The sequence below is a fragment of the Cupressus sempervirens genome, chromosome 3, assembly GCF_028749045.1.
Source record: "Cupressus sempervirens isolate cs-2001-9-10 chromosome 3, ASM2874904v1, whole genome shotgun sequence".
NCBI lineage: Eukaryota > Viridiplantae > Streptophyta > Pinopsida > Cupressales > Cupressaceae > Cupressus > Cupressus sempervirens.
This window is the reverse complement of record NC_143120.1, coordinates 563,924,798-563,942,396: the sequence shown is the minus strand read 5'-3', so window position 1 is coordinate 563,942,396 and position 17,599 is coordinate 563,924,798. Positions and strand designations below refer to the sequence as shown.

The 17,599-nt window shown below is 37.4% G+C and overlaps 1 protein-coding gene across 4 annotated transcripts in view; it reads right to left on the bottom strand.

The window, feature by feature from the left end:
* Positions 1 to 17,599, bottom strand: part of LOC149567672 (Class I peptide chain release factor) — a 210,458-nt gene that overhangs the window by 70,033 nt on the left and 122,826 nt on the right. For all 4 annotated transcript variants that reach the window (XM_089820930.1, XM_089820931.1, XM_089820933.1 and 1 more), the window contains exon 5: positions 238 to 319. In XM_089820930.1, the coding sequence (XP_089677056.1) occupies positions 238 to 319 (82 nt within the window). The remainder of the gene's footprint in view (positions 1 to 237; positions 320 to 17,599) is intronic.

Genomic DNA, 17,599 nt, shown 5'->3' with positions numbered 1-17,599 from the left:
ATCTTCAACTCTGTTTTATCACTAATAAAATTATGTTGGTTTTTCCAAAAAGAAAACTATAAATTATTAATGGCATCTTCAAATGTTCAGTTTACAATTAACCGTAATGTGATTGACACCTGCCATTACTCACTAATAAGGCTATTAAATTATAATTGCCATCAAAGTTTACTATAAATCATAGAATAAAGAAAACTATCATAGAAGCAATATGCAATCTTGTGCTTTATGTCATACCTTTGAGGCTCTGAGATCATTTACCGCTATTCGGAGAGAATCATTGGATAATATCAATCTGGACAAAGCACCTGTGCTTATTCTGAAGCAGATGCACAAGAAAAAAAAATCAATGGTTGCCCATGAAAAGGAAATGGCAGCTTTGTATCCATATTTGCAACACGTAACTTTCGCACATAAGATGATATTGAAATTTTCCATATATGTCAGTGATTTTCTATAGAAATCGTAGGATAGCATCAACAATCATAGTTAATTTCAACTCTGATTATTCAATGTATTGTAAATAATAAGATTGTCGAATCCTTGTTTACAAGTAACCTTAACAGAAGAAAAAACCAATATATATTAACATGAGAAATCCAGTCATGCAATGCAATTGTAACAGACAACTAATTTAGCATGTAATTTATGGTCAGCATTTTACCTCAAAGAATTTTAACAGCAGAAGAAACCAGTATAATCAGCAGAATAAACCAGTATATTTAAACATCCAAAATCCAGTCATAAAAAGCAATTGTAACAGACAACTAATTTAATATGCATTTTATGGTCTGCATTTGATGGTGACATTTTACATCAAAGGGTTTTACCATGAATATACTTCTTCTTCTAAGTTAAATTTTCTACATTTTGGATTCAAAACCTTATATCCTTTAAGGTTTGACCACAACCAGTGAATGATTATAATAACGTCCACGAGACCAAACACTCTAAGGGACAAAGAGGACCACAGCTCTAAGCAATTTCCATATTCCTTTCCAGTTCCGATCTTCTGCTATGAATCTTAACCAAAAAACCAGTAATTTGTTTGATCTTATCTTCTTCAAACAAACTGTTCATATTGTCAGCCTTCAAGATGATTCCATAGTGAGCCCAAAACTCGTCATAAGCTGTGCATTCCGTGAGAAGTGTCATTCAGTTTCTATTGTGCCCGTCCTAAAAAACATGCAAGTTCTCTCCTCCCAAGCCTCTTTGGACCTCATCCATCTACCCATCTCACACCTGAAACGATGTGATCTCGTCCTCAATTGTGCCGCTAACATCCTTGCTTTTCCTTTAATAGCCCTAAATACGCTTTCTCACCACGCTCCCTAATTGGGTTGAACTCTTGAATGTAGTAAGTCTTTTTTTCTACCAATGTTATTGGTTCACTTCTCTATGACAAACTTTTTTATGTCCACATTTGCATTAGGACCATAGTTCCCAAACTCGCCATGAGTTGGCGAGCAGAGTTACCATGGCCAAGTTTTAGCAATTTTTGCAAATTTTTCATAGTTTTCTCAAAAATTTCATAACCTTACACTATTTTTCTTTTTTCTTTCAAGTTTCCCCTATGCTTAAACCTATTTAAAGTTTTAAACTTTGTTTCTAAATTTCTTTATTGAAATTCTAAATTTGTGCCCTCATTTTGTATGTGACATGTAAGTTGATTTTTCATCAAAAAGGCTAATAGGGATACCACTACAACTAGGCCTATAAATGCCCCAGTAGATGCATGTCCATCAGGATATGTAGGAACACGCCCTAAAATGGCTAGAGACAAGGCAAAGAAATATGCTTTCAGGTCATGTAGGAACACGCCCTAAAGGAGATAGAGACTGCATAGAAATATGCTTTTGAAGGACCCGACTTTAATAGTGTGATACACATAAAATGTGAAAAAGTTGCTAGTGAAGGCATATCTCATTTGAAATACCACCTTGGAGGGATCACAAAGCATGACACAAGGGTTTGTGACAATAACACAGTTGAAATTAAGAGCGAGATGAATGTGTTGCTATGTGCCCAAGAAGAGAAAAACTTGCAAAGGAAAGGGCAAAATTGGCCACGAGTTTGTGACAGTAACACATTGAAATTAAGAACGAGATGAATGTATTGCTATGTGCCCAAGAAGAGAAAAACTTGCAAAGGGAAAGGGCAAAATTGGCCACGAGGGGAGTCATTTCTGAATCGCAAGGTATCTCAACACTCGCACTATCTCCTTTTCAAAAATCATTTAATATCTTACAATCACCTCATTTGTTTAGAATCTAGAATTTGCTAAAACTATGATCATGTTTTCATTTCATAATGAAATAATGTGGGTTGTGACTAGTTATCCCAGCAAACCTTGAGGAAGGAGAAGAAGCACCTGAGGGCATAGTGGGCTCTCAGTGTGGCCCACAAATTCGCAAGTCTACCACTCCCATGGCTTCCACTTTCGTTGGTTCTAGTAGACCACCGCCGCGCACATCTTCTATATATGGTTTTTTTGTGCACAATATCACTCCTGGAGCACAACCATCATTAAAGGGTACTATGAGGAACACCGATGTCCATTGGCAAGTTGACATTCAATGTGTCGATTTTTGGTTTTTTAACATCTTTTTCAATGTTACAGCTAGTCCCTATTGGCTGAATTTTGTGACAAGAATTACTGCGGTGGGAAAAGGCTACAAGGCGCCTACTCCTAAAGACTTGAGTGGGAGGTTAGTTCACTTGTTTATTTTATAAAATCTTTTAGAGTTTTACAATTTACTTATTTTTGTTCAATCTAAGTTTTTTTAATCAAAGTTATGTACTTAATGTCAACTTAATTTTGTGCTTGTAGGTTGCTCAAAGATGTTTCTAGGGCCAAAGATGTGGTTGATGAACAAATATTACAATGGAAACACATTGGCTGCACCATACTTTCAAATGGATGGATGGATGCAAGAAATCATACCATCATCAATTTTTTGTTTCTTGCAAGGATTTAGTGGTCTTTTTGAAATCCTAGGATGCCTCAAACAAGATAAAGACAGCGGAAACTTTGGCTCTAATGTTAGAGCAAGTTGTGATGGAGGTGGGGGTTGCTAATGTGGTGCAAATAATAACCGACAATGCAATAACATATGTGGCAGTGGGTAGGATTCTCCAAGATAAGTATAGCACACTTTATTCGTCTCCTTGTACAATGCATGTCCTTGACCTTCTTTTAGAGGACATAAGAAAATTGGATTAAGTGAGACCGGGTGTAGATGATGCAAGAAAGATAAGAAAGAACATCTACAATCACCCTTGAGTTCTTCGTTTGATGAGAGAATTCACCCATGGGAAGAGTTGGTTAGACCTAATTCCATAAGGTTTGTAACGATTTTCTTAACGTTGAAAAGTGTTATTAGTTCTTTGAATCGTTTGAAGCAATTGTTTGTAAGTCCTAAATGGCTAAACTCGGGCTATTCAAAGAAGCCTGACGAATAGAGTGTTGTATACATTGTCTTTGATAGCCATTTTTTGATGGCTTTAAAAATTGTGAAGCTAACTTAAAGCTTCAAAAGTTGAATATTTAATTCTGTTGAATTAAATAATCAAGTCTTTCACTTTTAATTTCTAACTCTAGTCTTTGATTAATAATAATCTTTTTCTACTTTTCAATTGTAGGGGCCAAAGTCCTTGGTTAAAGTTCTCCGCTTGGTAGATGGGGAGGAAACCCAAATGGGCTATTCTTTAGAGGCCCTGGATAGGGCCAAAGGGTCTATAAAAAATTATTAAAAAGGGACAGCCTCAAATTTGACTCCATATGAGAAATTATTGATAGGTGGAGCAATTAGCTCCACCAACCCATCCATGTGGTGGAGTACTTCCTCAACCCTTGTTTACAGTTCTCTTCACCTATCCGAATCCCAATGGAGAGGTTATATGAGGGCTTCATTAATTGCATGCAAAGGATGGTACCTAGAGTGGAAGTGAGAGACCTTATTGTAGCCGAGATGGAAGTGTATCACAATGAAATAGGAAAGCTATTATCCTTAGACCTGGCAAGAAGAGGAACACTCAAACCCCAGGTACTGTATTTGGATTTTTAGTGTCTTTTGAATGCATGGTAAGAAGATAAAAACTAAGTTACTAAACATGTTTTGACCTTGCTTCCTAACTATTTACTATTTATCTTGCAAATGCTTGGTGGCAAAATTGGGGTGAAAATGTTCCAAATCTACAAAAGCTTGCCCTTCACATCTTATGTCATCCATGTAGCTCATCCAGTTGTGAGCATAACTGGAGCTTATTCAAGGTCATTCACATGAAAAAGAGGAACAAGTTAGCACAGAGACACCTCAAGGACCTTGTTTATGTGCATTATAACATTAAGTTGTGCTTAAGAAATGTAGAGTCAGCAGTAAATGGTCCACTTGATTTGGATGACATAGATCAGAACTCTGATTGGGCATCACAGTTTCAGCCTCCATTGTTCAAAAATGATAAGATCTTTGATTTGGAGATACGGGCTATAGAGGAGGGTGGCTTCGCAGTGGGATTAAATGACATTGATGAGGATATTGAGGAGGATGAAGGCACTAAGAGTGAGGAGGATACAAACGATGAGGAGGCATTGCTAGTGTCAGCACCATCTACATCCAGGATGGAGGTCCGGCCACAACCACAACAATCTTCTAGGGCTAGACTCCTCCCAATCCAATAGTTTTTACTAGAGTTGTTGGGAAAGGGAAGAGGAACATGTAGCCTATTTTGATATTGTACTTCACACTTGTATTTTCTTATAGTTTTACAAAGACAATTTCTATTTTTAGTTTGCTTTAGAGTTTAGACTATCAAACTACAGCTATAAGCCATCAACATTCCACTTGAGGATGTGATGTTGTATCCTATTTGCATTTATATATACCTGGATCAATTTTCTTATGTGAGGTTGTTCAGGAAGTCATACAAGAGGTGGGGGAAGAAAATGTGTTGTGTGTGGTGACAAATAATGTAACAAGTTATGTTCCCGCAAGTAAACTTTTAAGTATTGACTTTTTCAAGTTTTGAAACTTCGATGGAGAGACATCTATGAATTTATTTTAAAACTTCTTAACATATCTAAATTTCTAATTAATTTACAATTGTTGCTAGTAAACTTTTGATCGAGAGGCACCCAAAAAAAAAAAGGTCTTCATGTGCAACCTATTGCCTTGCCCTTTTGTTGGAGGACATTGGTAAGCTCAAATGAATCAAATTATGCCTTGAAAGGGCCAAGAATATCTGCAAGTTTATCTACAACCATGCATAGGTCCTTAGCATGATGAGGAAATACACGAGGCAAAAGGAGTTGGCTCATACTAGTATCACGAGGTTTGCCTCAAATTTCCGCACAGTGAAATCCTCGTTGACGTCAAAGGCAACTTTGAGGCACATGTTTGTTGGGGAGGAGTGGACTTACTCATACTATGCTATGACATTGCAGGGACAAATGTGGGAAATTGCATTTTTTATGAGTCAAGTTTTTTTACCCCTTGTGAAAAAAATTTGTAAGTAAATTTATTACAACTTAAAATTTAGTATTTACTCGTTTAATAATTTAGTTTTACTTTTATCTGCATATTTTTTTTTGGTTTGCAACTTTGTAAGCAAGGATTATTTTTAGCCAATAGGCTATTATGTCAAAGACTTTGCCATATTCGGTGATGTCTCTTACCAGAAAAAAGAGTCAACAAAAACTTATTGGTTAGGGGAAAAAAATCATCTCCCACTTGTGGATAGGAGGTTGCAATTAATATGTAATCATCAAAAAGTCAATAATAGGTGGCTGGAAAAGATGTCTCTAAAATAACCCGATCTTACCCCAGCTTGCACATAAATATTACCGTGTCAGTAGTGGCATTAACCGAACCACCCCTGTACGGGCTATAAAGATATCAAGGAACTCTCTGAGCAATACCACACTAGCGAGAGTAGGTTTAATATTATCTCGGTTTGGGGTAAGCAAACCTCGCCACTAATGCCCTATGGTTGGAACATGATGCTTTAGTTTAGAATGTCAACTTCTAATCTCGTCAATTTGCAAATGAACCCTAGTTTTTGTTGTCCGCGATGCGAAAGAAGATTCCATGTCATCAAATGGGACACTATCATTGCATCAGCGCCTGGAACCCGCTTTCTAGGTAATCCAAGATCACTCGACCCAAAGAAGTGTTGCAACTTTGTATAAACTAAATACAAAGCTTTAAGTAACAATCCTTGGGTTTAGTAGAGTGACACTCAAGCAGTATTTGATGAAGCGTAGGCATTGTACTATACCACGCAGTGTTGTACACTTTCAAATGTGGAGGCAAAAACTGCCCTACTAGCCACTAGTATAGGGAGGTGTTGGTTATCTTGGTAAGGAAGTGTGTGCACTTACATTTTAGGAGCTTAAAAATAAGTAATTGCAAAAAGTAACTTGGTTGAATTTTATAAGTTGGGGTAATAAATATTTGATAGAAGAAAAATTTCAACGGAAGCCACATATAAATCAAATCCTAATCCTAAAAACACTGAGCAACTCCATGTTTGACAGAAAAAGAAACTCAAGAGTGCAACTTAAGCATCCCATTTAAATACAATGGAAAATCTAGAAATAAATTTATTAATTGATTTGACAAACTTAGAAAATGCATTTAATATCCAATTTTATATTTTCTATTTAACCTTATTTATAATATATTCAAAATTAAATAAATTAAAAAATAAATGAAATTTTTAATTTATTATATTAAGTGGTATATATAACACGTTTAAGCTAAAAGATCTTATACATTATAATAAGTTAATATAATACAGGTAAATATATCCATTGTTTCCACAGTGCAAAATATATTAAATTACAAATAAAAGAGTTGAACTTAGCGAAACAATCCCAAAAGAAAAACAAAAATTCAAACTGATACTATCAATATATAATCGTTTTAATTAGTAATCAACAACACACGATTTATTTATCAAGGTATTAGAAGTGAACAAATTATTATTAAATTTTTTGTAGAAGTCAAATTATATTTTTCATTTAAAAAGTTGTATTTTCTTTTTTGAAAATAAGATAACATCAAAATAAATTGTTATTTATTGCCCCTAAAATCTATATTTTAAAATTGTTTTATAGATTAATTTTAAAAAGTAAAATTAAAGTTGTAAAATATTAAAATTGATTTGACTTAAAGTAAACAAAGTAGGAAATAATTCAATCTTTAGAAATTAAATGAAATTTAAAAAACAATTAAAAATAATTGACAGATGTAATCATATATAAATAATTTAAAAATGTTGCAAGAACAGTAGCACATTTTACATGCACACATAAGGAATATTTAAAAATAAGATGAACGGAGTATTACTTATAAGATTTGTAAAAGATTAATGTAAAAGTTGAGTGAAAATACTAAAACTAAAACAACCTTGAACGAGGCTAGAGTTCAATACTACAATTAGTATGAGTGAGCTATTATATTGGAAACAACCACTGCAATTTATTGGTATATGTTTTGTAGAATTTTCATAATATAAATACAGTAAGATATAGTTAAATGATGCATTGGATATGATAAATTAAAAGAATAGTAATAAGAATTTACAATTTGAATTAGATTTGAGGGTCGGTAATTAGATAGTGTAGGATAGTTAGGAGTGTAAAAAAAATCATAACCTTAATCACATCCTAATTGTAAGCCAATAATGTTTGGTATTTTATCCAATTGGTACATGTGGATTATCATAATTATATTTCTTTCATATATTCATTATTGAGATAGCAAACAAAAGAAGAGTGGTGATTTTAGGTTACGCAAGATCATTGAAAACTAGGACAAGGAATATCAGGTTTAATATTGAAATGTAATCATGTATAATCAAGCAAACTCCTATTTGTATTGAGGTAATTGTAAATTTATAAAAATTGCATCAGATTTGTATGAGGTGTTTTTTATTTAAATGTATGAAATTTTTCAAAAAGAGGTTGAAGATAATAATTCTTAAAAGATTTATTAATTTTATTGGACTACAAATTGAACTTGACTTTTTAATTTCAAATTTTACTATCTTTGTTTTTCTATTGTTTAAAATATAATTTAACATATAGTTGACTATCGACTCAACCAATGCGCCTCCTTTTGGTGCAAGTGCTAGTTTATTTAATTTGTGACTTAATTATTTTTTTACACAATACATAGGTCACTGAGCCCCTCGAGTTCTCCTTCGAGTTGTTGATGGGGAAAAGCCCTCTACGCTACACGTATGAGGCATGGATAGGGCCAAGGAGGCCATTTAGATTCAAATATGCAAGAGTGAAGGATAAGTATGGCCCCATTTGGAAGATCGTTGATAAGAGATGGCAAAACCAGCTTCACAAGCCCATCCATGCAACAACTTATTACCTCAATCCAACATTTTGTTTCTGTCCTGACTTTCAGGAGGATGAGGAGGATCTTAGTGGCCTATATACAGTGGTGCAGAAGTTGTGTATGGATGGCACAACCTCAACTACAAACATTGAGCTGAATAAATATAATAATGATATAGGGGTGATTTTCTCAAGCAAGATGTGCACAGATGCTGCGACAAAATTACAGCCAAGTAAAAATATGTTCTTAAGTTTATGGCTTATGAGTTATGCACATAGCTTTTTATTTTGTAATTCAGCCTTAAAGATGTATTTGTAAATGAGACTAAATTATTTTTCTTTTCCTTATTTCAAATAGAGGGTTGCAAATATTTGGGCCCTCAACCCCAAATCTTCAATAAATTGTCATTTGTATTTTGAGTCAGCCATGTAGCGCTTGTAGATGTGAGCACAATAGATACTTTGTAGAGAGGTTGAATGATCTTGTCTTTGCTCATTACAACCTTCGTCTTAGAACAAGACAGATTTTGACATTGACTCCTCACTGATCACTCTAGAGGAGATCAATCCAAAGTCTAAGTGTATCAATGAGGCTACCAATCTAGTCTTCATTGAGGAGGACAATAAGTGGGTTGGCCAAGTAGACATAGAGGCTAAGGTTGTGTCTATGACAAAGGAGAAGGATATGTTTTGGCACACACACATAACTGTTGACGTTGATGATGGCACCTCACAAATAGAGACTATGGCTTCTCAGTCCTCCATGACCTACCTTAGATGCCACCTTTATAAAAGGCAGATAGACTACTTTGAGGTTGAGGTTGAGGTTGAGGCTGAGGCCGAGGATGAAGATGAGGCTTGAGCTAGAGCTAGAGCTTGAGCAGATAGACTTGTTTTTTGTTAACAGTGTTTATACTTCATAGTTACCCATACGTGTTTCACGGAACATTTGATGGCATGGGTTTCATAGATTTTACATACATTTGACAACATTTATAATTCTATGTATCTACATCATAGATTCTATGGTTTCTATTTCCTTCAACTACAATTCACATTTTACATATGTGATGAATTTATCATTTATGTTCCACATTTATGACGTGATGACAATTCGGCTTCTATTTGATGATGTTGTAGCGTCTTTAAGTTTTATTCAATAAAGGGTACATGAAACAAGTTTTAAATTGTTAAAAATCTCTAAATTTCAAGGGTTTTTTTCATTTTGTCAAGTCATAGCCAAGTCACGAGTCAAGTCGGCCTTGCCGAGTCTAAGTTTGGGAACTTTGACATATACAAACAGATTTTTTATTGCCTCATGTATGTTGCATGCTCTTGTTACGCCTTTCTTTTCCATGCATGGATTTCATGTATATGTGTTTATGAGTGTTTAGATAGCATCACATGATTTTGTTTACTTTGGATACATCTCACGTTATCTATTTCATGTGGATGGACTCAAGTGTAGTTTTGATACGCATGTGCTTATTATGTTCCCATAGATATTGCAGCTATTTCATCATGATAATCACATCATACACACACGTACACACATATTTTCCTTGCATGTACCCACATGCTTATCATAACATAGATGGATTTTGTGTTTATGATAACATGTTACGAGATCTTTGCATTGGTAATTAGATCTGTCACATGAGGTATTTAGGTAGGTATAGTATTGACATAGGTGTATTGCATTTATGGGTTCTTTGAGTGGGGTACCATCCATGTTGGCTAGCCCATAGGCTTTAGACCCATAAACATATGTGATGACATATGGACCCAACCAATTGGGACCGAACTCCCCCCTTTGATCAGGTGGTGCACATACATTTCTCTGGTTCTCATTGAATACGAGATCAACCACCTTGAAGGTTCAAGCAAGAACATTTTGATTATATTGTTCGGAGAGTGACTTTTTGTAAGCTTGGAGATGTTGGAGTGCCTTTAGGGGATGTTCATCTTACATTTCTAGTTCATGCAGACAATTGACACAATTAGTGGCATCATCAATCACTCCTACACAAGTACGGTATCTCAAGTTCGAGAGGCATGATTGTGTTAGCCCCATAAACCAAACTATACAATGTCGCCCCTGTAGCCATATAGGTACTAATACGATATGCTCACAAAGAATAGTCATTTGGACATGCCAATCTCTCCAATGCTTGTTTATTGTCTTCTACAAGATTTGCTCAATGGTCTCATTGGAGTCTTCCACTTGACCATTTGATTGTGGATGATAAGGTGCAGAAAAGCAATGTTGAATACAAAATTCCTTGAAGAATTGCTTCACTTCTTTGTTTTTAAAACATGTTCAATTATCCAAGATAATGGTGGGAGGTAATCCAAAAAAAGGAAATAATGTTGTTTAGAAGAAAACTATGAATTATATAGGTGGTGGTGGACCTTAGAGGGGCTGCTTCTACCCACTTGGTTGAGTAATTTGTAGTTGTGATGATAAAGATATGCCCTTTTGAGGAAGGTGGAGATATTTTCCCAATAAGGACCAACCCTCAAGTCTAAAAAGGCCATGGAGACATTTGCGTTCTACACTCCTATATGGGGACCCTTTATCAAATTGTTATGTTGTTGGCATTGAGGACATCTCTTGACAAAGGCAAAGGACCGTTGTTCCATTGTCTGCCAATGTTATCTCATGTGAACCATCTTTTGTACTAGAGATTTACCACTAGCGTGCCCTCTGGTAGACCCTAAATAGGCTTCTCACATGGAAAGGGGTATTTCTCCCTTAGTCAAGCAACGCAATAGGAGACGATTGTATGACCTCTAATATAGGACATTTGACAAAATTAGATACCAAGTGGAAAGTTTTCTTAAACTGATGCAAGCACTCTTACTGACTTTATCAAGGAAATTTTCAATTCTTAGCTAAGCACAAATATTTGAAAATCACTCCCCTGAATCGATTTGGGCACATACAAGATCACATGAGGTGAGTAGATTAGATACAACAAGAGAACACAGCATGCACCACAAAGTGATAAGCATTTGTGTCAAAATCATGTCAGACCAAGGAAGTTGAGCTTGCCATCACATCCACGTGCCAATTATCTCTCCTGGGAATGTTGTCTATGGTAGAATTGTTTAACTAAAGTCAAAGGAGATTCTCTATACTGAGATAGTTTTGGTTGCTGTCTTATACTTTCCCATGATTTGATTCACTACTAGCTTGGAATCCTTATATATAACGAGGTGTTTAACCTTTGTTGCGATCACCGTGTGTAACCTAGTAATGAGGACCTTGTACTCAACGATGTTATTCGCACAATGAATTCTAAGTGGAAGGAAAGGGGAACAGCAATGCGGACTTTGTACCCATTAAAATACATGTCCTAAATAAGGTCTTGACTAATAGTACATAAATTCTCATTAGGAAAATGGTCTAGCATGGAAAATACAACAGGAGATCGTGCCTCAGCTAACTGATTTGTAGCCACATAAAATCAAGAACTCGAGATCAAACTAGAGAGCAGCATTGCCAATCTTCCTAAGAGGTCAAATCTTTAAAAAAAGGTGCTTTATGAGATCATTTTTGGTAAGGACCGTAGTTTCAGCATGGATCAAGTAATGTTGCAGCTTCTGTGTCGCAAACACTACAGCTAGACACTACTTTTCTATGGTGGAATATCAGGTATCCTAGTCACCCAAGATGCAATTAACATAATAAATTGTCCTTTCCTTACCATCATCATCATGATGGGCCAATAGGACCACAAGAGCATTCAGAGATACTAAGATGTAAAGGAGAAAGGGTCAATCTTTCATGGCAACCATTAGAAATAGAGGTTCGATTGAGTAATCTTTGATGGTACTAAGCATTCCCCATCCCATTTAAATTGCACATCTTTCTTCAACAACTGCATGAAAGACAATGCGGGGAAAGGGCAACTCTAGAAACTTCTCTATCGGGTTCTATCGCCCGCCCTTATAATAGTAGGGCCTAGCCGAATGGTAGGGCCACATCTATATCCTATCAAAAAATTAAGAAACGAATCTCCCTATGGCCTAGATTTTACCTTGGAAACACAAAGCAATTAGATGTTCCTTGGTGGAGGCATGTTGACAATAGCATCAATCTTATCGGTATCTACTTCAATTCCTCTTTGAGAGATGATAAATCCTAAGAGTTTCCTGGAACTGACAATGAAAACGCACTTTAGAGGGTTCAATCTCATCTTATAAAAGCGCAATCTCTCGAAGATAAGTCAAAGATTATCAACATGACCAGGGCGTAGGACTAACTTTGCTAAGATGTCATCCACATAGTCCTCCAAGATTATGTGAATGAAATCATGGAAAATCAATGTCATCGCACGTTGGCATGTGGCGCCAGTGTTCTTCAATCATAAGGGCATGACAAAATAACCAAAAGTTCCCCAAGAGGTAGTGAAGGCAATCTTGTATTGATCTTCTAGATATATTTGGATTTAGTTGTATCTCGAGAAGCCATCCATGAAAGTGTAATGGGCACCCCTGAATGTTCCAAAAACTAAACCAAATTGCTGAAAGGAATTATGTCAAATAGTTTGCATTCAACCTCTTATTTCTCCGTTTAATGTTTTAAACCCCTTATAACTCAAGAAATCAAACGTTTATTTGTTTCTTGTGTTTTGTGCATAGAATTGGTATCATACAACATAAACAAGAAAGAAACTACAATAATATGCAAAGTGGAAATGAACTACAGCCAATAAAATGTTATTTTCAGAATTCATAAAACAAAATACATGGCAGATTTATCAACTCACTAATTACTTCAGCATTATTGACATAATACTCCAGCCCATGCTTTCGAACTTGCTGCTACAGTACTTTGTCCTTCAATCAGTCCACTACCTTCGTAATATCATTCCCTCAAAGCGGCATAAGCGTCGGACAAGTAGTGAAGAAGATATGAGCAAAATACCAAATCTGCCTGTAGCCGGAAATGCAACTAAACTGCCTGATAATGAAGCCGATAACAAAGAATTCCAAAGGCCAAACCCCAAGGGAATGACGTCTAGAATGTTACAAGAGAGGATAAACGTCCTCAAATGCCAAGAACAGAGCTGCAACTCACACACCAATTTCTTCTCATATTCAACCTGTCTAATGAAGCCACAAATGCTTCCTTTTATTCTATTTCCAAGGGTCCGCTCAACTCATATGGGCAATGTGGGATAAAAGATGTGTAATATATAAAACATATATTAAAATACCCCTTATGTCTCCCTTGGGTACACATCCCCATAAAATAAATATTAAAGTAACACTTTAATATTTTACAATTAAATTAGACGTTGCTTTAATAAAACTTCAGGCATTAAAATGTATTAGCAATCGGACTCTGAATAATGCGAGTGATAGCTCATCGGAAAGCTCTCACCGAGGAGTATCAAATCCAATCACCAAAATTGACCTGCACTATGTCCTGCCGACTTACTAAAAATAGTAAGTATGCCTGAAACTAAGTAAATCAACTTCATTTTGGCCCAAACTAGAAATGACTAGGCCAAAACACTCCAGGATCCCATTAAACCCTTCGTTAGCCCTCAGGACCATGTAGAACAAGGCTAACGCACACACACTTGGTCAACTGCTAAAATGGGGACATTACAGTCCGCCCCCCTTGAAATTACTTGTCCTCAAGCAATCTCAGTCCAACCTGCTGAATAACGTGCTCACTCTCCCATGCAGAATCTTCCTCCGGCAGGTCTTTCCATCTGACCAAATCCTCCTTCACTATCCTGTTTCTAAGCTTCCTCTCTCTGGTGTCCAGAATAGCCTCGGGTACTAACACAAGCTTCCCCTCCTCATCCAAAGGGGGTAAATCTGCAGAAGGCACTACACTCTGACCAATGGCTTTCTTAAGCCTAGACACATGAAACACATTGTGCACTCAATTGCCCTCTGGAAGCTCAAGCTCATAGGCGACTTTGCCCACTTTGCGAATCACCCTGTAGGGACCATAAAATCTAGGTTTCAACTTTTTAGCTCCGCTCTTCTTGAGCAATGACTGTCTATATGGTTGTAGCCTCAAGTAAACCATATCCCCTACCTCGAAGCTACGCTCTATTCGGTGCTGATCAACATACAATTTCTGTTGATTCTAGGCCTGTTGTATATTTTCTTTGAGCACTTTCAGGATGTCCTAACTATCCTACAATAAGTTTTTGGTTTTGGGCACTCTACTGTCCCCCAAAACTAAATCCATGAAGCTAGGTGCTTCATAACCATAGAGTGCCATGAAAGGAGTCATCTTGATGGACATATGATAAGTGGTGTTATAACAATACTCTCCCATATGCAACCATCTGATCCAAGCCTTTTGTTGTGCAGTTACATAGTTCCTCAAATATCCTTCCACCCATTTATTCACAATCTCTGTTTGCCCATCTGTTTGCAGATGATAACTAGTGCTAAGTGTAAGATCTGTACCACACAACCTAAACAACTCTTGCCAAAAAACACTCATAAACTTACTATCGCGATCGCTGACAATGAATCTAGGCAGCCCATGTAACCTGAATATCTCTCTAAAGAAAAGATCTGCCACTTGTGTTGCTGTGTAAGTGGACGGAATAGCAAAGAAGTGAGCAAACTTCGTCAAGCAGTCCACCACCACATAGACGCAATCCCTTCCCTGCACTCGTGGTAAACCAGTGATGAAGTCCATCGAAATACTTTCCCATTTCCTATCAGGAATGGGCAAGGGCTGTAATAACCCTGCAGGAAATGTGTGCTCTCCCTTATTCTATTGACAAACCACACACTCCCTGACATACCTCTGAACATCATCCTTGAGCCCTTTCCATGAAAACCGCTCTCGGATCTGCCTATAGGTCTTGAAGACCCCCGGATGTCCAGCTGTGGGTGCATCATGAAATGCCTTCAATATCGCCTCTCTCAAATGTGATGACGGAATCAAATAAACCCTGTCCTAAACTCTGATCAATCCATCTATCACCTCATAGCGATCATCTTGTATGGTACCTGAAATCAATCCAGAAGCCCAAGCATCTCTGACATACTCTGCTATAATCCGATCTCTCCAATCTCCTGAAATCTCTGCCAGAGCACATAAGTGAGGTCTCCGAGATAAGGCATCAGCAACCTCGTTTTTCTTACCTTTGACAAACTCTATGTTAAAGTCATAAGCCTGCAATTTAGTCACCCATTTTTGTTGCCGGTCATTAAGATCACATTGGCTCATGAAGTATTCAATACTGTTGTGATCAGTCTTGATCACAAAACGTCCACCTACCAAATATGATCGAAATTTGGCCAATGCATGCATTATGGCCAACATCTCCCGGTCATAGACAGAATAACTCTTCTCAACTCCCCGGAGCTTCCTACTCTCGAATGCAATGGGATGCTTCTCCTGCATCAATACTGCTCCAATCCCATCACCTGATGCATCACAATGAAGCTCAAAAGGCTTCGTGAAATCCGGTAGAGCTAGAACTGGACATGAAGACATTACCTGCTTGAAATGCTCAAAACACCTCTGTGTTGCCCCTGTCCACACGAAGGCTCCTTTCCTGGTAAGATCTGTCAAGGGTGTAGCAATCTGTGAGAATCCCTTAACAAACCTCCTATAAAAACCACATAAACCAAAGAATCCCTTAAGCTGTGTAAGGTTTGTGGGAGTAGGCCACCCTACAATAGCTCTAATCTTTTCGGGATCAACCCGAACGCCATCTGCACTAATGATATGCCCAAGGTAAAGGAGCTCAGTCATGCCAAACTCACATTTAGATTCCTTGGCATACAATGACTCTCTCTCTCCAGAACAGATAACACCTCCTCCAAATGATGTAAGTGCTCCTCCCAAGTCTTACTGAAGACCAAGATGTCATCAAAGAAGATCAAGACAAATCTCCTCAGCTGCTTCCTGAATACCTGGTTCATACAACTCTGAAATGTAGCGGGTGCATTGGTTAGACCAAATGGCATAACCATGAACTCAAAGTGGCCATAGTGACATCGGAAGGCTGTTTTCTCAATGTCCTTTGCTCTCATCCTGATCTGATGGTATCCGGATCGCAAGTCAATTTTGGTGAAGAAGCATGCCCCATGCAACTCATCAATCAGCTCGTCAATCCTAGGAATGGGATACCTGTTTTTAATTGTTTTCTTATTCAATGCCCTGTAATCGATGCACATGCGCATCATCCCATCCTTCTTCTTTACCAATACTACTACTGAAGCAAAGGGGCTCTTACTGGGCTTGATATGCCCCATCTCCAACAAATCCTTAATCGCCTTCTCTATCTCATCTTTGTGTTTCTTAGGATGACAATAGGGAGTAATCATAACTGGTTTGGCTCCCTCCTCGAGCTCAATAACATGTTCCATCCCTCTGTCAGGAGGAACCCCATGAGGAATATCGCTAAATACTTTAGCGTGTCTATCAAGTATCTTCTGGATATCTGGTGGATGACTCTTTTCTTGTGGCTCTGGTGAAGTTGGCATAATGTAGCACTCTGCCGCCCACTCTATGTCATCATGACGAAAAAGTCTCTGCATTCTCCTTAAGGACACTACTCTGCAACCTCCATCTGAAAGTCCTCTAAGTACCACAGTTCTGCCCTCATGCTGGAATCTCATCTCCAATTTCGCTAAGTTGAGTGTGAACTCAACTAGTGAAGCCATCCATGTCATGCCGAGGATGACATCATAATCTCCCATGTCCACAACATAGAACTCATCCTCCAACTCGTAGCCATCTCCAAACCTGATGCGAAGATTAGATATCTTCCGAGTGCATAATAATTTATCACCGTTAGCCACCATGACTCTAAACCCATCATGCTCCTCTGTCTGTAACCCTCTCCTGGCTACCAACTGTACATCTATGAAGTTATGTGTAGCCCCAGTGTCAATAAGAGATCACTTTCTGCCCCTGGATAGTACCCCTGACCTTAAATGTGATTGCCTTTTGGGCCCCTGTCAAGCGTGCCAACGATCTATCATCCTTAGGAATGCTACTCTCCTCTATAGTGTTACCCTCATCTGAATCGGAGTGCTGATCCTCCCCCTCTGACTCTTACTCTTCTGCTGAAAAATACTCTATTTAATTTGCCTTAGCCTTGAGAGAACATTTATGAGATAAGTCCGAAGGCTCTCTACAATGGAAGCACAGCTTCTTCTTTCGAAGTTCATTCAAGGTTTCATTGTCTAGTCCTTTTGATCCTTCTTTGGGTTTGCTATACTCTTTTTGAAACGGTTTTTTGTCTT